The sequence below is a fragment of the Leptidea sinapis genome, chromosome 21 (genome assembly GCF_905404315.1).
Source record: "Leptidea sinapis chromosome 21, ilLepSina1.1, whole genome shotgun sequence".
NCBI lineage: Eukaryota > Metazoa > Arthropoda > Insecta > Lepidoptera > Pieridae > Leptidea > Leptidea sinapis.
This window is the reverse complement of record NC_066285.1, coordinates 12890236-12915558: the sequence shown is the minus strand read 5'-3', so window position 1 is coordinate 12915558 and position 25323 is coordinate 12890236. Positions and strand designations below refer to the sequence as shown.

At 35.2% G+C, this 25323-nt stretch overlaps 1 protein-coding gene across 1 annotated transcript; it reads left to right on the top strand.

Moving 5' to 3' along the window:
- The first annotated feature begins 2912 nt into the window (after positions 1–2912).
- On the top strand, positions 2913–24971 carry LOC126970709 (ras-related and estrogen-regulated growth inhibitor). The gene is made up of 7 exons (XM_050816802.1): positions 2913–3089; positions 7683–7826; positions 12345–12481; positions 15994–16152; positions 18053–18205; positions 23033–23198; positions 24109–24971. Exons 2-7 carry the CDS (start codon positions 7718–7720, stop codon positions 24330–24332), a joined length of 948 nt encoding a protein of 315 aa, XP_050672759.1. The 5' UTR covers positions 2913–3089; positions 7683–7717; the 3' UTR covers positions 24333–24971.
- Positions 24972–25323: the final 352 nt, after the last annotated feature.

Below are 25323 nucleotides of genomic sequence, written 5' to 3'. Positions count from 1 at the left end.
ACCGTCTAAAATTTTCGTCGGAAATGTAAGTCACGATTCTTAAAACGACAAAAACAAGATCAGCTTTGGTTGCATTGGTAGTGAAAATATAGGTGTAGTCCAATATTAATCCGCTTCTTTTAATGCTACTTTTTATTTTAAAACATCTAATTATATTATTATCGGCTTTTATTTATTGAGATTTATATTTATGTCTTATTGAATTATTTATATAAGTGAATTATTTACTATATGTCGAGCGTACTGTATCTCCAAAGTTAAACGGGCACCGCTGAAAATCAGTGCTGTTTCATAGCCACGGCCGTGTCACAGATAATCCTAAGTCGGTGACCCATTTCCTGCACTACACAGGAACTCTCTAATTTTAAATCAATTACTATTTAATTACGTTCTTTTTTGGTTTCTTTTGTACTTTTATCTTTTTATATTAAGTAAAACCTGTGAGTGTTTTGTGAAATAAATGTTTTTCTTTCTTTCTTTCTTTCATTGAAAGCAGTGAATGTTAAATTCTTTCAGCCTAATCTAAGCCACATCCCTTAAGATCGTGGAATAATTAAAAACTTCACATCCGCTTACAGAATTTTCACTACTTAATAGGTGGGCAAAACAAATAAAGATATATAATTGAGATAGCTCAGGCAATAAGTAGTTAGAAATTATGATGATAATGGTGAAGCTGTACTAAATGTTGATTTAAAAGTGTTGCAATGGGTTGCTCACCACGTCCTTTCATTAAAGCTCAACCTGTATATAACTTTTGAAATGCATAAATGTCATCTCTTTGCCCTAAATGAACACAGTGATATAAATATTAGTTTTACTTGATTAGAAGTAGACTTCATGAGTGTTTAACAAAAGACTCAGTTATTCCTATTATCTCAAAATTTTTTGAAAAGATACTGCACAAGATTAACATCTTTTTAAAAAAAACATAATATCATTTTGGAGGAACAAAATGGTTTCCAAAAAGGAAAATCAACAACTTTAGCGTGTTTTTCGCTAATAAAAGTATGAATGTATGGACACAAAAATTCCAGTAACATCAGTATTTTTTGATATGAGCAAAGCTTTTGACAATGTTTGTCATGAAAAACTATTAGATAAATGCGCTCAATATCGTATTCGAGGTCTAGCCAATGACTGGCTTAAAAGTTATCTTTCAAACCGCACTCAATAAGTTGAAATTGCTAAATTAAATAATAAACAAGAAGTAATAGTAACCTTATCGATCAGAACTTAGACTTAAAACAAAAGGTGTGAGGTGTGAAGTGGATCTAATATACCTCCTTGTGGTACACAAGGAGGTATATTAGATCCACTTCTATTCATTATCTACATAAACGACTTACCTAGCATTACTACTTATAACTGTACACTTTTTGCTTTTTGCTTATCTATATTGTAATTAAATGTAACAACGAATTGACATATGATATAGAAATCAATAAAACAATAAAGGACACAATTGAATGGCTTACTGAAAATAACCTGACTGTAAATGTAAAAAAAACAATGTATATGCAGTATTATAATAAGAATGGGAAAGGAAAAGATATTAAGTATCATAATGAGAATATTAAAGAAGCACAACTTGTCAATTTTCTTGGTATTGACAAAATTAGCAAAAAAATTAACCAACATTAATTTGTCCTCAAACGCGTATCAAAAACAATAGGTGAAAAAACAGCGCTAATGACATATCATGCATTCGTGGTTTCAGCTTTAAGATATGGATTGGTCATATGGGGCAACTCGGTGAGCATAGGGCATTTATTTATTGGACAGAAGAAGTGTATCAGGGCGGTTTGTGGAGCCGGCCCCCTAGATTCTTGTCGACCGTCGCCTATATTTCATTATTTTTTATGGATACCTTCTACGTGAAGCGGACCCAAGAGAAGTTGATTATTAAAATTATTTTGTGTTATAATTGGTTATAATATAAGATAGCCTGGTATGTGAGCTAAGTGGTATTCTGTGTTCTGAGTCAGTGGACGCAGAAGTTTTAATAAATGGGGCATGCCTTGCCACGTTATACGTAATAAATATTACATTAGAATTTATAATTCACAAAATTGCATTGAAAGGATCTTCAGGAATGTAATTATAACCTATTTTTGTCACAAGGCAGATCCTCTTATAACGACGCCATAATCTTATTCATGTTCTTAAAGGAAGCAATGTTTTTTCGGCTTTCGAATTCATGTGTTCGTTTATTGAACGCATTCTAAGTTCGCCAACGATCTTGTGATTCATCTGGTGTTACAGAGTATAGGGTGCGGTGATCACCCACCATCAGGTGACCCCTATGGTCATTAGCCCTCCTTACCATTACTCCACAGCTGAATATCTAAGTGATCGGACAGCCTAGGACTAGATTATGATTGTTTTATAGCTATAGAAATGACTGTACAATATTGTATATTTTTATTGAAAAGAGCGCAAAAAAAAGTAAGCTGGGAGAGTTTCTTGCGCCGCTTCTTCTCTCTCAGAGCGCCATTTTTTCCGAAGCGATAGTAGTATCTAGTATTAGAAATGACATCAAAAATAATTCTAAAGGAATCAATTTTGAGAAAATAAATGCCTTTTATGCCTTTATTATATTTCCACTCCCAAGCTGTAATTTCGCATCTCTACAATCCTTTGTTAGATATTAATTCAATAGGTTACGTTGTAATCATAATACTATAATGGGGTACTTTTAACTAATTGAATTGGAAAGGAAAAACCTTTTGTAACTCACGATTATTGCTTTAGATAATTAACTTATTGGTTTTATTACGTAAAGCCCTTTTATAGGACAATCCCAGCTGCTTCGAGCTTCGAGCCCTCGAGTGGCGACTGGCGAGTCCTCTCATGAATCATGCTCTGAATTCTGAAAGCATGAACCAGTCAGCACTCGTCTACACCGCGTGACTGACGTGTCAAAATATTTACAAATCTGCTATCATAATAAACTCTTCAAGTTGAACGTTTATACAGTTATTAAGTAAACTATTAACAGTGTTAATTAATATATTATTTATACTACAGCGTCAGGCTCTCGAACGAACAAGGTGTGATTTAGAGACGAATTTAATTGGAGCATTTCCGTAAGTTTTTTAACTACATTCACTGATCTTTCAGCAGTTTTCGTTCAGCGATTACATGCTTTTTAGATGTTTGATATTTACACATTTAAAAGTTATTGATTTATAAGTTAATGTTTATTCATTTGTATTAACATATAGTGTCTTAATTGGTTGTGTGTGTCTTTACTTATGTAGTTATATTAATATTATAATATATTTAAAGGTTTATAATAATTATATTTAAATATGTAATTATTAATTATATAGGTATGTGTATTTATATTTTTTGTATATCGGAACTAGCTAGATCAAATCCCTGAAGATATGCGTTTTTCCGAGATCTTACATCGCACAGAGCTTCGTCACCGTTCGTATTTATGTAGCATACTATTAATCTAAATAATTCCCAACTATTTTTATGGAAAAAATGTTTAAACTATTTTCTTACTTTTGGACGATGTTAAAAGTGACCCCGTTGGTTTAGAGCTCTGAAGGTAATGTCCGGAGCCGTGGGTTCGAATCCCGCAGCGTCTATAATTTTTAGTACAGATATAATTGATATTAGATACTATTTTCCAAAAACTGAGGGATAACACTAAACAAAATAAAAATCGCTGGAATGGAGATGCTTCAGAAGGACGCCTACGACCTGATCCCATTTTTGTAATTAGTAATACACTACGCAAGTATTCGCGGTAACGTCAATTCGGCAGACTTGCCTGACTTCAAAAATATATTTGTGATCGAGTTTGCACATCCAGAGTTTGTCCAAAATTCAGTGCGGTCCAAAATTCACGCCATTTTATTTTATGGCTACTAAAGCGGCCGATAGTAAAAGCGAAAGTTTATTGGTTTGATTATTTGTAACGTCATAACGTCTTAACTCTAACGATGGTGATTGGTTATTATACTTTGCAAATACGTTATCAGGGATACACTTAATATATAGTTCATATAAAACATAAACTTTCGAAGTAAATATATACCTACATAACTACATATTCCGAGGGAACGTAATGCGAATTTAGTTCGGGTTCTCATATAGAGACCGACAAGCGAAGTTATGAAACGAAATAGATAAGACAGAGTGTATCTGGCTACCGATCGTCGTCGTTATTATTATATGGACTAGGCCTAATGCGAATGACGTGTGATATAATGTAAGAAGCAAGTTCGAGATAAAAATGACTCTTACAAACCGGCGTTTTATTAGTTTATAAAAAAAATCTGATTTTGGACATTAGTTGCTTCGATAATTTATACGTCTAGAATCTAGATAAAATCTCTTGCTGTTGGACAACCGATTAAAACAGGCCAGGAATATTAGTTTAGTGTGCGTGACAAGCTACGTCTTTCACTCGCGATTTGTATATATATTTTAAACTCAATTTTTTTGGACGTTCTCACAGCTGTCATAGTCTATGTAGACGTATAAATGATCTAAGATTAATTGATTAATTCGGTACCTGATACTGATTCTACGAGAACGAAACTTTTTTATGACGTTCCTTAGGAAAACTTGAAGGTAATTTTATAATAAATGGAGGGGTCAAGTGGTAGTTTGAATCAAAAAGCACCACTGCATAAGATTACATAAAATCATTTTTTGTTTTGTTAATAAACCACTTACGGCCGTTCCCAATATTCTATCTACAGATAGAGATAAATTACTACCTTCTACTGTCAGTAAATAGCTGTCAATAATCTGAAGCTGTCCCAATATACCCTATAAGTCATTCTTATTGCCTTATATTGGGACGCGTGAATTGCAATGTCCATACAAACTTCTATTGCTGGTAAGCTATAGGTACGTCGTCCCATTGACAGCAAGCGTGCATGGATAAGGTGAGTTACCGTCGATAAGTTTATTGGGACACAAAAATCAACGATAGTTACGATTTTTATCTCAAGTAAGAGACAGACTGAATTTTGGGAACGGCCGTTACTAAACATAGTGACATGTATGCTATTCGCTATCTTGGTTTACATACGCAGTCTCTGTCAAAATTTCAGTTACAGTATTCATGTCTGGAATAGATTGGAATGCTGTAACTTACGTATTGATAATTTTTCGGGTCCATACCCAAAGGGTAACCAATCGAATCCTTTTAGGTTGGAGAAAAAGTTTCTTCACATTTTATATGAAAACTCAAGATCGTTTTTCATAGTTTATTTAGATTTAATAACATATGTATAATAGTATATATGTGCTATTTTGTTCGATAGCTATTTGACATCTTGTAAGTATTGACATGATCCCATTGCTGTAGAAATTTTGGGATTTCTGATAAAGAAAACACGACAAGAAGTGTACCGACTCCTTGATTAGATTAACTCATTTTGACAGAAAGGAAAACTAGCGAAAAATAGGTGGAAACAATATTTTACCAATTGGTTATTATTATTTATCCTTTTTAGTGTCAGCAAAATCAACCAGATACCAACAGTACAGTCAAAGAGATTTTATTACAAGTTTATACTTATACTATATGCGAAAGGCTTTTCCCCGACCTAATATTACTCTGCCGTTCGTCGGTCCGTCCGTCCTTCTGTCAGCAGGCTATATCTCATAAACCGTTAGCTAGACAACTGAAAGGGGTGTATTAATATTTACTATTGCCACCATAAATTGTACCTATACCTGTTTGCTTGAATGTTTGTTCCTGCAAATTTTAGAAAAAGGCTCATTTGAATGCGGTTTTCACCAAGTTGTAATGAGTTTATTTATTTAGTATTTCTTTATAATCTATTATAAAATGAAAAATATATGGCCAAACAATAATATAAATTTGCGGGAAAAATAATTTTATAATTAAATGCATTGGATACCGTACTTCTTTATTTATATTTCGCCAAGAAAGTCATTACTTGTCGAGAAAATAATACAAAAGAATACTTAGCAATATTTTCAATCAAAACTGTTATTAAAACACGTTGCGCAATAGAAATATGATCCATAATTAATATTCCACGTCTACACAAAATAATTATTGACGCAAATTAATTATTCCGCGAGATGGTTGAGGAATATTCTGAGAGTTCACGACAAAGTAAAAATACCGCTTCACAACTACATTTTTCATTACCACCTTTTAGGTTTCTGTAGCATATTAAGTATTGGGTTTTGGAGTATTTCGTTATTTTAATAAATTATTTTTCATTAATATTAATTATAAGGTAACGTTGTCCACCATCCATTAACCATCGTGTGTTGTTAACCATCGTGTCTCGTATATGAATTTCCTGTCAAATAATTTTATAGTACGGTAGTTTTAAAAAAAATATATAGTAGGTATATACGCCTATTTATTTACTATACGTTGTACATACAACGCTAGCTTTGAGTTGTGTTCAACCAAAACAATGATATGGCATAAATAACTTTATTACAAATATTTCTCAGACATGAAAAAATTATTGAATTAGACGTTATTTTGCCCATAACTAGCAAGAGACTTTGCAGAGTTCGCCGAGTCAACATCTCCTGAGGATGCCCCGAGTAGAGGTGAAACACGTGTCGAATGGAATACAGACATATCTTAACGGCATTAACACTCAAGATAACTCATAACATTTGGATTTTTGAGTACAAATAAAATGATCGACAATAACATAATTTGTCTGTTTACCACAGATGTTCATTCATTAAACAATTGCTTTAGAACAGTATGCTTTAAATTTTGGCCTTGATATAAATAAAAGTTTCTTTAAGATCTGCCTGTTCGATCCAATTTTAGGGTTACTCGTTTCAGACATTCCCAATAAAAAGAGAACCGAGATCAGTTAGTCCTCCAACTTTCAAAAATCAACAATTATAGCTACGATTTCAGGTGGGGAACTCTATGCATAAACCTGGCGAGGAGTCGAGTTTTGACATTGCAAGCTTAAAGGATACCTAGCCAAAAAGGGCCTCAGAAATCCAGCCTAGGCACATTGTGTCTAGATTATGTCAAGACCTAAGAAGACATCCTACTAGAGTGTGAGGCCATCGCTACAGTGCCTTAAGTTTTACACTCCAGGCAGAAAATCTATTCCTCCTAAACCTCCTGAGGATTATCATATATGTAGGCCTTGAGGAGATGATTTAAATACAATAAAAACTCCGACGGAGGAAGGATAAGTTTCCAAAGGCGTTTGTTCGTTTTTCCGCAACTCAAAGAGTATCGTATCTAGGGCGTGCGTCTTAACACATGCGGGGGCAGAATACATCTACTGTTTTAAGTGAATGAAAGAAACAAAGAAGAAATCAGTAACAGCACCTCCGTCCCCTCCTCGCCTATAATCCCCACAACTTAATTACAATAATAATACACGAACCCTTTAAATCTTATATATGAAATTCTTGTGTCGCGGTGTTTGTAACCAAACTCATACGAAACAACTGAACCGATTTGTATGAAATTTTGTGTTCATATGGGTAGGTCTGAAAATCGGCCAACATCTATTTTTTATACAAGAAATGAAATTCAATGTTTTTTTTAAATTTATATGGCAATGCAACGTTTGCCGGGTCAGCTTTGCATGAAAACTATTTATGTAGAAATTTATCTTTCCTACCAAACCAACTAAATTAAGGTCTTGGAAACTTGTTATTGGATATAAGATATTTTTCAGGTTAAACAGCGTCGTAGAGCACGTCCAGGATAACAATGAGTGTATCTGTCACATCACCCAAGTCATCGCTGGCAAAACTGGTGCTCAATAAATCAAAACCATTCAAAGTATTGGTTTTAGGCCAGTCGGGCGTCGGTAAATCAGGTAATATGAACAAATTTTAATTTATAATGCGTCTATATGTAGAAACATAGAAATATTAAATTATAGTAAAAAATTCATGATGCCTAAAAAATGCCTGATTTTTTTTTCACATATAATACATTAAATTTAAATATCTTGCTCGCAAACTTACGGAGATAACTTATAACTTATTTGTCTATTTATTGATTATTTGGTATTTAACCGACTGGATAATTCGTAGTAACATCAGTAAGATGTCAAGTTATCGGAAGGAGGCTATTAGATGGACGCTGTGTGTACTGGTTTGTCAAAAGCATTTGATAAAATTAGCCATGAGATGCTTATTAACAATCTATTAGAATTCGGTATTTACTGCAATGTACTTCGATAGTTGAGTTCTTATGAGGCCAACATTTTTTTTATGGAATAGGAGGACAAACGAGCGTACGCCGCCCACAATCTCTTGCAACACCAAAGGAATCACAGGAGCGTTGCCGGCCTTTAAGGAAGGTGTACGCGCTTTTTTTTGGAGGTACCCATGTCGTATCGTCCCGGAAACACCGCGCAAGGAAGTTCATTCCACAGCTTTGTAGTACGTGCAAGAAAACTCCTAGAAAACCGCAGTGTAAAGGACCGCCACACATCCAGATGGACCAGACCAGAGATGACAGCAATACTCCATGTGTGGCCAGACAGAGTAGTAGTAGAGAGTAGAGCGCTAGAATGTGGGCCGGCTTGAAGTATTGCCGTACTCTATTAATGACGCCCAGTTTCTTTGAAACCAATTTGGCTTTGTCCTCCAGATGACCACGAAATTGGCAATCGCTCGAGATTTCGAGACCCAGTATTCCGATACTAGGCGAGGCTTTAAAGGAAGTGTTGTCGAAGAGCGGTGATACGGCAAATGGGGTTTTTTTTTGTGATAAACACGCAAACTTAAGTCTTCTGGGGGTTAAATTGGACAAGGTTCATTTTACCCCATTCCGCGGCCTTCTCAAGAGAGGATTCGATAGAAGACACAAGTTTCTCCCGGCACTGGTCGATGATTTCCCGAGAGAGACCTGCATGGCCCATGTATACGGCATCACCAGTGCTGTCGTCTGCATAGCAATGAATGTTGGAGGTGTCCAACATATGATTGATATGCAGAAGAAACAGCGTGGGAGATAGCACACAGCCTTGGGGCACTCCAGCATTCACGGGCTTCGGGTTCGAGCAATATCCGTCAACAAAGACCTGTATGCTGCGCCCAGTGAGGAAGCTGGAGGTCCACTTGCACAAGCTCTCGGGAAGCCCAAATGATGGAAGTTTTGAGAAGGTTTTATATAAATCAAGAGAGATAGTTTTATATAAATCAAATAGACACCAGTTTCAGTTATACGCGTTATCTTCTTTATGCTGACGACACTAAGATTTATAGAACTAAAACCAACCGTAATGACTGCTATAAGTTTACCCTAATGACTGCCAAGACTCTTTCGTCCGCAGCATTTTTGAATTCGCAAGTGTGGTGTGGAACCCTGAGTACGCTGTTCATATTGTTCGACTTGAAATGTTTTAAAAAAATATTTTTTGAAGTCACTAGACTATCGCACTGGGCACATATTCATTGACTGCGAGACTGCCTCAATGCGATATCTTATTAACGCATTAGAAAGACTAAGCAGCTGTTTGGACTCTTCTTTTATCTATTCAAAATCTTTCATAATCATTTTGACTGGGAAACATTATTCAGTTCCTAGAACCTACTCCCGTTCAAAAATACATTTAATTCAAAATACTTTCGTACCAATTATGCTAGGAACTCATTTGTAAATCGTTCATGTAGTTATTTCAATAATACTCTTAGTGATGTAGATATATTTTATTTATGTAGATAATTCTAAGAAAGAAGTTGGAAATATTATTTTTTGATTAGTTCACTGTGATATAACTATGTCTATTAATTGCAATCTAAGGAAGCCTACATTTTATTATTTTATTTGTAATTTTTGGGACTATAATGGTCTATTATTTTATTAAGTTATTCGCATATTATATATATTTTAAAGACTTTTGTCTTTAAAATATATATAATATGCGAATATTTAAGAAATTTAGATTTTAAGGGTGAAAACATTCACCCTTAAAATCTAAATAATTAACACAGAAAATTAAGTGCTGCCGACGAAATTAAAATTATCAGACAACAGAATTCCTCTTTGAAATCTCAATAAAGATCAATTATAAAATATAATAATTTACGGTCGAGTACTTTCAAGGAGTTCTATAATTGAAGAAAAATTTCAATATTTCCTTCTGCCCGTCACTTTGTCTGCTCTGTCCGGCAACTCTTAAATTTCCTTGAAAGCACATGCAAAATTTTATGATTATGAACCTCACATTGTAATTTATAATAATAGTTAAAGATATTAAAGAAAAGACAGGCGAAGTTAATACGAGCTGTGTCCAATATTGATATTAAACAAATTGTTAGACATGAACTCATTCTGTGCTGTAAATTACAAGCCAAGTGGAGAGATAAAAGTGCCTATTTATTGATTATCTGAAGTACCTCCCACCCACAAATATCAACAGCTGTTGTTACGAAGGAGTTTCTCTAATGGCTCTTCACGCGGCCGACTTGTGCGACACTAGGGTTTTACTTTTAAGTTGCTTACAAGTTATATTTGTAAAAAAAATGGATTCTCTATACAACTATCAATATATTAGTTTATTAAAAAGTATAATATGTAGGTAGCTAGTAGTAGGTATTTGACTTACCTGAATTTGTATCAACGTGTGTGATATTTATACAAAGACGTATCGGTAATGCATGATTTGATGAATATACAAATTTATTTTTTTGTTTGTTTGTTGTTGTTAGATCGGGACAACTGTTTTTGATATTGGCGCAGAGTTTGAGTTACATCTGTCATTTAGATTAAAATATTCAGTGCTGTTTTTAGATAGATTATATTATCTAGTGTGTATTGTAAATTTTATAATGGACATAAACATCGAATAGTTTGTCTAAAATTTTCGATTGCCAACGAAATTTTGGAGACACTGAAAATGTTACAGAAGGCTTTAGTTGAATCGAGTTTATTAAAATCTCGTACCTAAGAGTGGTACAACGCGTTCAAAGCGCTCGAGATATGCTGGAAGATTTACCTCGCCCATGAAAGTCTACAATTGAAGTTAACATCGCAAAACCCCGATTCACAAATGAGCACACAAATCAGTTGTGTGTGCGAGCCATAATACTTAATAGCTTGCCCTGCGAGTAATGACCACGTAAAACTGACACTGCTATTACTGTTCGACCCTACATTTGTTTAATTGTGGTTCTCCTTAGATTAGTTCGAACCCTTACGTTGTACATATTCTCATGCAATTATCGAACAAAATATTATATATTGATTTTATGACAAGGAAAACGCGTGTTATACTAAAGCCGTTATGGAGGTGTGTATGAATACTTACAGGTACACTTGGCAAGGTACGTTCACAAGGGCGGGTCGCTACAATAGCGGCGTGATACGAACGTGTGAAGGGCGCCGTAGCTCTTAACATGACCAGCGCAATTAACTGTAGTCGGTAATGTAGGGCATAGGTAACACATACCATTACACAAATAAAATTTTATGAACAATGCGAGACTAGAACCCGCGACATCTCGCGTTCCGTGCGAGGGCTCTTTCCAACTGAGCGAACCGTTCGAGTGACGTATCGTTCATAAAATCTTGTATGGTTTTGGCTTCATCTACAGGATCTACTTTACAATTGTAACCTGCTCAACCCCAATATTTGCATATTAGGAAATTGAGATGTCACTCTTGCAAATCTAAACAATTTGTTATGTTTTCAAAGTGATATCCATCTCTTCTGGGATTAATCACATACATACAATTTGAAAACAAAACACATACTATCTCTACGGTGAACACCTTACTCCTATCACCTTCACTTCTTATCATAAAAATACCTACTATTCATGCCTACTATCTCGTTTTTAATTAATGAAAATATAAACATTGTCTGACAACAAACAAAAATTCATTTTTGACGACTTGTAATGTAGGCGCTAGTGGTCCTGTCCTGTGTTTGTGTCCATACTTCGTTAGCTGAGCACTTTCTGTAGGTATTGAATGAGAATCAGCTATCACGCTCTGTTATATTACGTTCATTCGAGTAGAGTCGGTTAGAGCAGACTATGGAAGTGCAATGTGATGTCTCTGTTGGGAGTTCTGTCGGGTGTTCTTAAGACCCAGACAGAAGTGAGAACTTAATAGAAGAGTTCGATTCCACGATAGGTAGCTCTTATTATATTTTTATATACATTAGATCAGAATAACTGTTGGTAAAAAATTGTCACGAAGCTAGAGATAACTGAGCTATAAGGTATATTATTATGTCTATTTCAACTCTGCTCACTCCTATACATACTATAATACATACATAGTTATTTTTGTAGTATTTATAAGCAGATTACACAGAAGTGGCCGAAAATAGATGTTATATAAACTCATTAGGTATTGAATAACTTGTGTATTTCAGCGCTGGTCGTAAGATTCATAACTCGACGTTTCATCGGCGAATATGATTCCAATTTAGAGAAGATTTATACGTTTCAAACTGTTATTGATAATGAGGCGGTTTACTTCGAAATACTCGACTCCGTTGGAGATCCTCATGTGAGTAAACTACTTATTAATATATTATTCAGTGTGTGATGTTATCGGTTACACATCAGGGCGAAGGCAGTCTATGTCAATGTATTTGAATAAGGTATGGCCTTCACTATACTTTAACTATTTTGAGGTGACATTATCAACGCATAGGTACGGCTTGAATCTAAGGCTTGAAGGTCTTCAAGTATCGTATCGATCCTGGAATATAGAACTTTAGAAGCTGGCCGACGAAAGTGCCTATGATTTATAGTTTCTTGTGAAATACGTGGTTGTAAGATGACAGTCATCTACATTTCTGTTTTGACGCGATGTCCGAAGGCAGCTGGTACGTATCAATATGAACAACTCCTCCGAAAACTTCCTGTACTGAATGTTCCTAGTACAAGATGTAGAGAGACCACAGATCTCGACGCAACACAAACAATTTACTCGATCGGAGATGACTTGATCGCCAATCTATTCCGCTCTTCGTTGTATGTGGTGGGCAGAGCCTAGTATTGAGAAGCCCATGTCCAGAGGCGAGGAAAGTACTCTATGTAAGGCCGAATTTCTGCCTTCTACCTACAAGGTCATACTTTTAAGCGAGACAGCATAGATAACCTTTATATTAGTTTCGCACTAAACCAAAAAAATATTTTAGTAGTAGTATCTAGTATATTAGAAATGACATCAAAAAGAAATCTAAAGGAATCAATTTTGAGAAAATAAATGCCTTTTATGCCTTTGTGCCTTTTACTTAAAACAAAAAATATGGAATGTCTCTTGAGACGAAATACGAGTAGCTGTAACGCAAGTAATTAAAAAGTTGCCAATCGGTACTGTCTCACTCAATAGAAAGTTCCTGTACTGTCAAATACGTAGCGTCTCGTCGAGCATTAAAAGCTTTGTATAAGCCACCTTAGCCTTCTCTTCCAAGTGACCACGGAACTGAATGTCACTTTATGTATCAACGCTACTCTGAAAGTGACAAAAATATTAAATTACGGCACACTTACAAATTACAATGCCTTATATTTTAAACGAGCAATTCTCAAATATATATATTTATATAGATCGTATTTATGTTGGAAATCTCTCTGAAGATTTGGATGAAATTTATAATGAACATCACAGAGGTTTTGGGGGCTACATACCGATATAGCCAGTTCTCGACATGTCTGAGAAAACACCGTTCTTCCGAGTTCTCACGCAGAGGTCTTTCACAACACCTATTGTCGTACACAGAGCACAGAGTTCACAGTTCACAAGCACAAAGGCCGTAAGTACCTTCGCAATGCGTACCAAAGAGGATATAAATACTACGTTATAAGAGGCGGGAGTGCCTAACGGTCGTTTTCAATAACCTATCTATCCTTAGTTTAACTTACTAGACGTAGACAAATCTATCCTTTTACGCTTACTTACATTTCAATAACTTATCGACATAAAGCATTGGACTATAACTATAATGGACATAACTATGGATAGATAAGATCTTGTCATTAAACGGTGACAGCAATGTATCCATAACTAGAGATACGTTATTGAAAACGGCCGTAAGTAAATATTGAAATTTAGTTTAGCATGAAACGTCCAGTCATTTGACATATAATTTAAATAGTAGTAATTACAGTATCGCAATTGGCCACAAAGTACAATCCAGCTAAGTTTGAAAGCGAAGAGTTGCTTCAAACGTAGTGGATTTCGGCTATCACCCTTTTTTTATAATATTATAGCCGTTTGATTACAGCACGTTTCATACAATCGAGTGAATCGCTTTTTTCTTAGAGCGCTTCGCTAGGCTGATGCGTTTTTTGAACTCTTTATGTAAAGGTAGGTATCGCCCCAGGGTCCTCGTAGTTATAAAAACTCGATGATGATACTTATTGTGTAATGAGCGCGGATGCTCACACTCCAGGCATCAACAAAACTTCATATTAATCCTACAACCTACTCTACCAATACAATCTCTGATTATTATTTTGTAAGCTTTGCTCTACAATTCAAACAGGAGCTAAACCCCAAGTGGTGTTCGCCGACGACAAAGTTACAATATTATAATGTAACTCGCTGATTACAATACAAACTCAATTATTTCCTGTACAGGTAACAGTTGTAACTTGATTGAAATGTTAACACTGCTGCCACCACACACATTCAGACAAATTAATTGCCCCACAAAGTAACGATGCATGCAGCATTAATTAATCATCAATGACATACTGTGTGTGTGCTTGGATAGAGGTAGCTTCGGTTCGAATCCCATACCTGAGAGGCTTTTTATTATATCATATTTTTTTATGCAATAACTAAAGCATAATATATATTTTTTTCTGTAGATGATTATGCTGATATTAAGTAATATTTTATATTATTTATAATTAATAATAATATTTTATATTATTTATTTATTTATAAGATTGCTCAATATAATTAATTAATTCTGTTATATAATAATTTTTGGTTTAATTGATAATTCAATAAATCCAAATCATCCATTATTTGTAAATTATAATTTTGGCACGTTTAGTAAAAATTAATAATAAAAACGATTTAATCAATTTATTTCCTTGGAGACAAATATTTATTCATGTTTTTAGAATATATATATATAACATATGATAAAGATTCTGCAAAAATAAAGTATATTATAAACTATAACTTTTAGTAAACTTCCAGTATTGGGGCGGATTTTTTTCCGGTGCCCAGGGGCGGCATTAAGTTTCAATCCGGCCCTGTACTTAATGAAGTTTTTCTATTCTTAATTTTAATTATAATTACGAACTCAACTCGTATTAGCAATCCAGACAAATATTAATGTAAATTTGTAACGTTTTAAATAAAATAAAATTACTTTAACAATTAGATTTGATACTCTAGGTATTCAAAAAACTTATTATTTCAAAATTATTTTTAATATTGAAAAAAGGCATTGACGATTCACCATAATAATCTATTAAAAAAAGAGCATTGAGCGTGACCGATTTCTGTCGCCGAATTACGCAAATTGTATAGACATATTACTTTCAATTTATTATCAAATTAAGAAATACAATTTATTGATATACCTACTTACAACAGGTTAAAATCCACGGAAATTTGTCAGGCATGTTTAGTAAAATACATATTTTATATTACTGACTAGAATTTATAAATAACTTATATTTATATAATATATATGAAGTAACAATATAAAATATGTATAATTAAGTGACAACAGGTAGACGCCAGTCGCATGCTCTGCCACCGCTTTGTATTAAGAGTATGAGAGACCCATAATAGGATCACCATCTAGATGTATATGCTTTTCCTTGAAAAACGCACCCTGGGCTCCTGGTTTTCAAGGAACTTTCTTCCACGTTGAACCGAATTGCCGGGGTGATCTAACATCTCCGCCATAAATTCCACCCTAAACGACCGGCGACGCTTACGTGATAGCTCTAATGTTGCTAGATAGCACGTATTTCGTCTATTCCATTTAAAATTGTAATCCCTAAAGAATTAATTTTGAATAACAAATGATTAATAATTTGCAGAAATGTGAGCACTCGAACCTAGAGAGCAACATTCGTTGGGCTGAGGCATTCGTGTTGATGTACTCCGTCACAGACAGATGCTCATTCGACGAGTGTCATCGGTTGAAGTTCTTGATCAACTACAACAAGAGACGAAGAAGACTCACGTCGTCTGCTAAGGTCAGTTCGCGCTTGATTTATATACATAATATATAAATGATATAGTTACACACTATGGGCGTTGGATAACTAGCCTGAACCGTTGGCCAAAATACTGTTAATACTTTGTTTCCAGTAGCTTGATTGAGACTCGTAGACTTTGTACAACCTCCTCGTCTTAAGCCCCACAAGCCAAGTTAGATACTTGGGGTTGGGTCACACTACGCCGAACAACTAGGGGTTTCTTCTATGGCATTTTCGTACGCTTTCACTGCATATTCAGGGCTCGTAAAGCGAATACCTCGAATTTTATCTTTAGTTCTTGGGAATAAATAAAAGTCGCAGGACGCCAGGTGAGGTCTGTATGGCGGATGACTCATTATCTCGACACCAGCCATAGTCAAATTGCGGAGTGCCCTGAAGCATTGTCGTGGTGAAGGAGGCATCCTGCTTCGAGGGCGCTGCTGTCGATTCTTTTCCAAGACAACAGGCAAACAGCGATTGACATACCAGTCTGCAGCAACTGTCCTTCCATCTTCTAGCACAACTGTCGCGAAATGACCTATCCGACCAAAGAATGAAGCAATCCTCTTTTTTTCCTTGACTTCTTTCTTTCTTAACCTTAGTTGGCCGATCCTCGAAAGGAAACACCCACAAGGCTGATTGTCTTTTGGTTTCGGGTTCGTAGCAATATATCCAGCTTTCATCACCTGTGACGATGTCAAATACAGAATTTGAGTCACCGCCGTTGAATTTATCTAACATTTTGCGACACCAGTCCTTGCGAAGGTGTTTCTGGTAGTCGGTTAAAGTATGGAGAATCCATCTGGTACAAAGCTTGCTGACGCCTAAATGTTAGTGTAATATTTTTTGAACTTGACTCATACCAATCCCTAGGCTTGCCCGTATCTGGTGGTAGGTCACCCTCTTATCTTCCTCTATCGTGTGTCGCACAGCACTGATGTTATCTTCAGTAGTCGCTGTTAAAGGACGTCCTTCACGCAGATCATCAGTGAGATTGCTACGTCTACGCTTAAACACGTTAAACCAATTGTAAATAGTGGCACAAGATGGGGCTTCATTAAGAAATACTAATAGCAGCCTATCATAGCTTTGTTGTTGAGTAAGTTCACAACGAAAGTTATAATAAATCATTGATGGAAAATTTTCTCGCGTTAGGTTCATTTTCACGTGTAACAAGAGTTTTAGATTTGCCACCAATTCACAAAAACAAATGACAAACGAATGCAATAAAAACATTAGGTTACCAAAGAGTTCTAAAATTGAAATTCAAAAAAAGTTTTCATTAGCAATGTTTCTAACTGGCCAGTTCGAAACATTTTCAGTATTACCCGCGTATTCTTGTTTTAAATATGTATTTTAAGTCAGTATATTTTTGTAGTTTCTTATTTTCACTGTTAAGACGACTAGATACTACTATCTCATCTTTGAGGCCAATCAATTCTATGGAATATGTAAGACTCAAGTACACATCACTCTCATCACAATTCTAATAAGACCAAGTTCTACAGTGATACATTGTGTAGTTTAGTGTAGTAATTGTGTAGTTAACTAATAACAATCGACTTGGACCTTCATTTGGACGTTGTTAAAGCATATGCATTGACAATTTGTTAGCATATATTACAAACCCGTGTGGTTTTCTGATGCTAGCTTTAAGTATTTTCTTTTGTAAACTTTAATGTAAATAAATAAAAAAAAAAAAAAATTTAACTTAACTCCGCTCCTCCTTTAATAGTGAATAGTGAGTACATATTTATCATCAGGATCCTTTATCTCCTGTTCAGGGAACATGGGATGCTGTCAGAGCTCCTTGAACAGCTCCAATATCTCCGCCTCATGTCAACTTATTTTATATCTATATAATTATACTCAATTTATGTATATAAACACTTTGCAGGACAGTATTCACGAGACTCCAGTCCTGTTGGTGGCGAATAAAATAGATCAGGTGGGAGACCGCATGGTCAGTTCTGAAGAAGGACATCGACGGAGCAAAGAGATTGGATGTGTTTGTTTCCACGAAATATCAGTGCGGGAGAGTATCGACCAGGTGGGTTGTTTTATTATAATTTACCTTCTATGATAATGATATTAAAGAATGATGATGTCGAAGATTCGATACCCACGAGTCTGATTATTTGCCATATTTTATAAGAAATGCATAATGTAAAATAAATTGAGAAATTAAATGTAAAAGCCTAACATTAAATAACTAACAGTACGCTGGAGAAACGGGTGGCTATTTATTAGTATAGTTCCTATTCGCTCATACTATAGCTCTGCAGCATTTTCGATCGCAGTATCTTCTTGACGCGAATTTGCAAACATCACTCGTAAGTAAGGTGTACTATCCAAGGGTCGGGCAACGTTAACACAATCCGCGCCACAATCGCTCTAGGAGTGCGAGGCGTTTCATTGGCCTGAAGGCAAAACCTCCAAGTTTTCATTTATAATACCAGCCATATTGAGGTGCTTGTTTAGATGACGGTGCCCAGCCATTCTGAAAAGAGTGCAAACATTTTTTCCTGTACGCCTACACTCAGGTATAAGGTAAGCTTAACAAAGTTTGTTTCTGAGTCGAGCCACTTCTTACAATTTCTTAAGAATTTCTGTAAAATTTCCTAACGGTTATTTTAGGTAGTTATAACAGTTAAGGCCTGATCATGATGATCGAGAATATTTAGCTTCAAGGTATATATTTATATTGGCAGCTCGTCTTCATTGGGTATCCCTCGCTCCCGAAAGTCCTCGACCTACCTATAATACTAGCTAGTTGCCGAGTCTCAATCTGTATAAATGACTTACGAGCTAGATATATATCACCAGGTCGAATGCGTCATGACTCTGGTGTCTAGTTTGGTAGCTTACTACACCACGATGGCGTCCTTGGTGTCCCGATGAAATATAGCCCTAAGTCATGTTCAAATAATAGTCTCCATGTCATTTTATTTTTGTACGAACTGCGTGTTTCTCCTTCAATTTGTAAATATTATCTTAAAACTATGTTAATCCACCAAGTTAAATATTTATATGTAATTATAACTTTTATTCATACATTGTTATTCTTCAACCGTAAAATCCCTTCCCTCGCGTTATGAGCGAGCAACTAAGTTTCATTTATATAAATAACTCTCGATTTTACAAAGTCACTATCAAGAGCACCACTAATCATATCATTCTAAAGCAGAACCAAAACCGAGCTACAGATAACTAACTCACAATCAATCACGTTTTATTTTTAAATTCGTAGCAAACGTAATCAATGACGTCACCATAATATCTTCGCCGCTAGTTCCGAAGCACGTGTGATGACAAGCATGTTTAGTTTTTCTTTCGCACGAAGTCTGCAAAAAAACCTAAGTCCAAGTCATGGAAAAACTGAAATAAAATGTATAATTCACACCTAAGCATCTAAAACCCACAATCATGGAGGAACTGGCAGTGGGAGCGATCTTTTACGATTGATTATATTAGAAACATAGACCAAGTTATGGACCAACTGATGTTAAATGTAAATAATCTACAACGCAGAATCATAAAAACGAATGAATGGTTTTTGGTATAACCATTCACTCGTTATGATTCTCCGCATAGTTATTTAAACAATCCTTTTGCTCCCTTTATTAATGTTAGCGTCATATGTTAATATTATCAATATCTAGTTGGTCTATCACGATATGTTTATTTCGCTTTCCCATGAGCTTTTCTTATTCATTTCGTCTCTGATGTTTTCATTCTTGGATAGCCTTGTATTCTTTCCTTCCTCTATTCTTTTTGTCACAGCAGTGATTTAGTATTTCCAATTAAGACTTCTAATTATGTTACAACTATTAATAACTACTATTCAAATTCAAAATTTAAATATTTTTATTGAGACTAGGATTTAAAATCACCTAATAAACGTCAAAAACTACTACCCATTAGAAATGGTATTTATTTAACGCTTTTTTAAATTTAGTTACAATATACTTAGTCGGGCCATAAATACTGTTAAAATTAAAAATAAAAAAAATATTACATTTGAATTTGGAATCTGTCATTTTTATTTGTTTTTTCATTGAATTTTCTTATTTTGGCGCCAATACATTAAAAAAAAAAAATTATTGAATAAGGCGTTACTTTGCGGAAATCCATAATTATACAAATTATTTAAGTTTTCTTTAGTGTTAATTCCGCCAATATTTGTCTTTAAAACAATTCGACACGTGTTTCGCCTCTACACGAGGCATCCTCAGGACGTGTTGTCTCGCCAAAATCTGGCACGAGACTTAGTCGTGCCTTAGGATGCCTCGTGTAGAGGCGAAACACGTGTCGAATTGTTTTAAAGACAAATATTGGCGGAATTAACACTAAAGAAAACTTAAATAATTTGCCAATACATTATACAATATTTTACGATATTAAAATGGAGTGGAGTGATAAAGAGAACCGAATCGCTGTGATTGCATTACACGAAGTAGGTATGGAGCCAAATGCAGTTTTTAAAACTCTCCATACGATTGGTATTAGTAATATGTTTGTGTTCGGGCTATTAATAGGTACAATGAGACCTCCTCTGTTCAGAAAAAGATCTGGCCGTCCACGTACGAAAAAGGTGGTCAAAGCAGTAAGGGAAGAATTCGATGAAATCATATCCGAAAGCAAAAGATTTTATCTCGGGAGATGAAGATAGCACCTAGAGTTATCTTCATCTCCCGAGATGACGCGATATGTCGCGTAATTTAAAATATGTCGTAGGACTTGCAGCCTATAAGAGACGTACTGGTCGTTTCTACGCTGATAATTTAAAAAAGAATAGGTTGGTAAATCGAAACTACTACTGAAGCGGTACCCAAAGGGAGGTCACAGAAAAATTGTGTTTACGGATGAGAATATCTTAACAATTGAGCAACATTTTAACAAACAAAATGACCGCATTTATGCTCAAAGCTCTAAGGAAACTTCCCAATTAGTCGACAGAGTGCAACGTGTGCACTATCCAACTTCAGTCGTGGTAAGGTGGGGTATTAGCTATGAAGGAGTGACTGAGCCATACTTTTGTGAAAAAGGTATAAAAACATTGGCACCGTACATACATACATTCAAGGTACCGTGCTTGAGAAGGTAGTGGAGCCGCTTAACAACACCATGTTCAATAACTAATAATGGTCCTTCCAGCAAGACTCGGCGGGTAATAATACATAATGCTCGGTCTACGCAGTCTTGGTTGGAAACGAACGTTTCCGACTTCATCAGACCTGAAGGCCGTCGTCTAGTCCCGATCTTAATCCGCTGGATCATAATAATTTATGGTCAGTTTTAAAGAGTATGGCTTGCTCTTAACGCCATGATTATTTGGAGTCCTGAAAAAAATCGTACGATTTCCTATGAAGAATTTTCCCATGGAAAGAGTGCGTGCTTCTATTGATAACTGGCCTCAACGTATAAAGGACAGTATTGCAGCCAATGGAGGCCACTTGGAATAAGCTTGCTTGCTTTCTTAATTATAAATTGTTTTATATTTTTTAACTGTTAGATTAACACACTGTGAAAGTAATAAATGTTATTTGCAATAGAAATATTTTTAAGTGAATCTTCTTTATCGAAATGACTCGTATGAGAGAAATTTTATAGCAAATCGTCAAGTATTCGGTTACGAGCATTTTGTTTTGTTTTTTTAATTCAAATTGGCCGCCGCGCAATATTATGATTTCAACATTATAGATATCGGATCCGAGGTTCTCGAGGGTGCAGGGAATGAATATGGGATCATTTTTTAAATCCAAGGTGGCCGCGGCGCAAAATTATGATTTAACAATATGGATATCGTATCCGAGGCTCTCGAGGGTGCAGAGAACGAATTTGGGATCATTTTTTAAATCCAAGGTGGCCGCTGCGCAAAATTATGATTTAACAATATGGATATCGTATCCGAGGTTCTCGAGGGTGCAGAAAATAGAATATCTTCACTCCTAGCGATGTATTCACGGTTTAGCACGCGGCCGCAAATAAGTAGAACATCTGCCCTACTAGCGTTGTATCGTGCAGGTTAGCCGCGTGGCCGCGAGTAAGTAGAACATCGAAAAATTACTTATATTGACAAAAAACATTTGGCTTAGAGAACAGACTAGGATAATGAATATAAACGAGATTTAAAAATTAGTTTTCCAAAGATGTTTCACTTCTGACATGTGTACTATGTACACACATTTTTTTCTTTGTTTCAGTATTTATGGGAAATCTAGGTACCTATAGAGTATATTACAGTAAAATTTATAATTAAATAGCCTAAGGGCGTTCGCTTCGTTCTCAGTATGTGGTATCATTAAGAAAATCATTTGTTATAATAACTTTTACCACACAAACGTTTTTTAACAATTCCATTGAATTTGGTAACACTTTTGTATTGTAAATTTTCTCGCATCATAATATTGTAAAAGCATATACATCGCCCAATAACAGACTTACTAACTCGACTTAACCGAGTAGTAGGCATAACAAGTTTTGTTTGTACCTCAACATACAGAACATTATCAAGAATATATTGAGATGCAACAGTTAACATGTTTCTTTCGTTAAATTGTGGTCTGAATGATTCCTTAGGAGTTAGGTTATAAATAGCGCGAATAGCTCTTTTCAGCAGCACAAAGATGGTAATTATATCGGCAGCATTGCCCCGTAGCTATATACCATAAGACATATGGAAATAATTAAAGTAAATTAGTCGCGCCGTATCTATGTCAGTTAATCGTCTAATCCTTTTATCAGCGTGCGAGAACTTGACGTAGGTACTTCTACGATGTCCTTTACTCGTGTCATACCTCGTATACAAACTCTTGTATTTTTTTATATCTGGACTGGACTATTTAATAAATAACGAACTAACCCTTTGTGTCAGGTGTTTGGCGTTTTTAGGGACGCCCGTCGGTTCTGGAGGGTGGGCAGTAAGTGGTGTTGGGGTCGCAGCGAGAGTGACTCGCGCCCGACCGCGACGTCGTTGGTGCGGCCTCTCTACCGCGCCGTCTCAGACACCAGCGAAACACACGCCACGCTGCATTCTTTAGGTAAGTTGCTTATTAATTCATGTTATCGTTTGTCACTATATTAATAGTGTTGATAGTAACAGGTGGACAGGGTGAAGACACCCTATCTCCTGTCCTAACCTCAACGGGTTAGGGCGTTACTGCCCGCTTTCTGTTCGAATATTAGTCATTGTGTTATTTGTTCTTAGAAGCTTAACGAATTAAAGCAAAGTAACGCCTAATTCAATAAATTTTCTGATCTATTTCATTTAAAAGTTAATTATTTAGATAATTATATAGCTTGTTTGTGTATTTTTAGAAGGTGGTATTAAAATTTGTCAATTGTTATAAGAAAACTCCTTTTAATCTTATTTACTAGAATAGCTATAGAATGAAAATTTAAAATTATTTTATAATTTTTAGCACGATCACTACTGTGTGTGTTATTTAAGTTTTTAGACGTTCATGTATAAACCACAAATAAGACAAATGAGATTGTTTGCCACTTTCAACTCAGAAAGGCCATTATAAATTTTACTTAAAGATTTTTTTTATTTATTCAATTATGTCAATTTGTCATCGGAAAAAATGACGGAACGAGATGATAGGGCCCACATGTTAATTAGTAGATATTATTATGCGTGACTCCTCAGTCTCATTCAATACTCACAAAATAAAGTGCTCAGCATTACTTCAAAAATTATTATTTTTTCTTTTAAACTGTATATTAGGGCAAAGTTTCAAACTAATTTATTATTATGTATTCTTGATACGTTTTAAAGTCAAATCTAAAGTTGGAGAAAATTCGTTTCTCCTGTCTTAGAATGCTATTTTATAAGCAGAAAAAGGAATCCATTTTATTACAATAAATAACTATTACGATTTCATTACTATTTAAGTAAAACTACATATATATACATAATATTGATAGAATTAGCATCCGAATTAGCAGGTCGTCGCTGGACAGAAGTTGATGTAAACGAAGAGAATGAATACGAAGCTGCCGACTCCAGGACTCCTTGCGGCACTCTTGAGGAGTTCCGAGCGAGGGCCAGCACCGACTCCAGACTCCCTCCGCGACCCACGCGCGCCCGGCACCCTCCTGACTCCCGAGCCGTGCACTCTCCACTACGGAGGATGAGCGTTGCCATGAGAGGAAACAACTCTAATACATGATACACTCAGTAAAAAATGTTTAAGACCAAAGATTACCTAACGAGAACACTGCCATGATGTAGATATTTTATAAGAAGTTGATCACAGTCCAACCACACCGTGTGACTGTTTTTTAATATGATGTATTTAATATGATGTATTTCAAGAAGTTCTACTTATATAGTTGTATACTCGAGAGGTAGCGAGTTCGAGTCCCGCATCATTCATAAATTATGGTTTCAAATTTAATTATGCCAATTAATCACAGAATTGAGAGTAATTACTTTAAAATAACAAACTGTTAAGATTTGTTAGATCGACATCTAAAGTCAATTTCTTAATATGCAATTATTGCGGTTGAGCAGGTTTTCAACTGTAAAGTAGGTCCTGTAGATAGAGCCACAACCTGAAATTTAAGTTCAGTTGAAAAGAGCGCTCAGACGGAATCCGCGTCGTTCATAAATTTTGGGTACAAATTTAATTTGTATAGCTTGGTTGTACTGGAAGATATTCTTTAGGTGATATTTTCTATTTTTTTGGTGTGGGGAAGCAGGAATCAGTTCACACAGCTCGTGGGAACATTTTCTGAGATTGCAGGCTCTGTGACAGACTGACAGACATGGAACATCAAACAGAAATATAATTAGTGATGAGATTTTTTGTAGTCCGTTAGGTTTACATTTTTTTAAAGTTTATCCCGCTAACTTTAAACAGCCGCTTTAAACTTCGCAACAAACTTTAAACAACAGTGTTTTTTCTCATTCTGACTTAGGTAAATAAAAGAAGACAGAGTGAGAATTAGCAATGCTTTAAGTTAGCAGACTATTATAAATAAGGGGGTAAATATGTAAATATATTTAGAACCATTAAAATGTGATTTCTTCATGCATTTGTAATTTTATTTTATTTTATTAAATTAAAAATTTATATGATAGAAAATATTATATATATAATATATTGGGTTTTAATATATCATTATACCTACTACTCTCAGTCAAATAAACTTTATTCA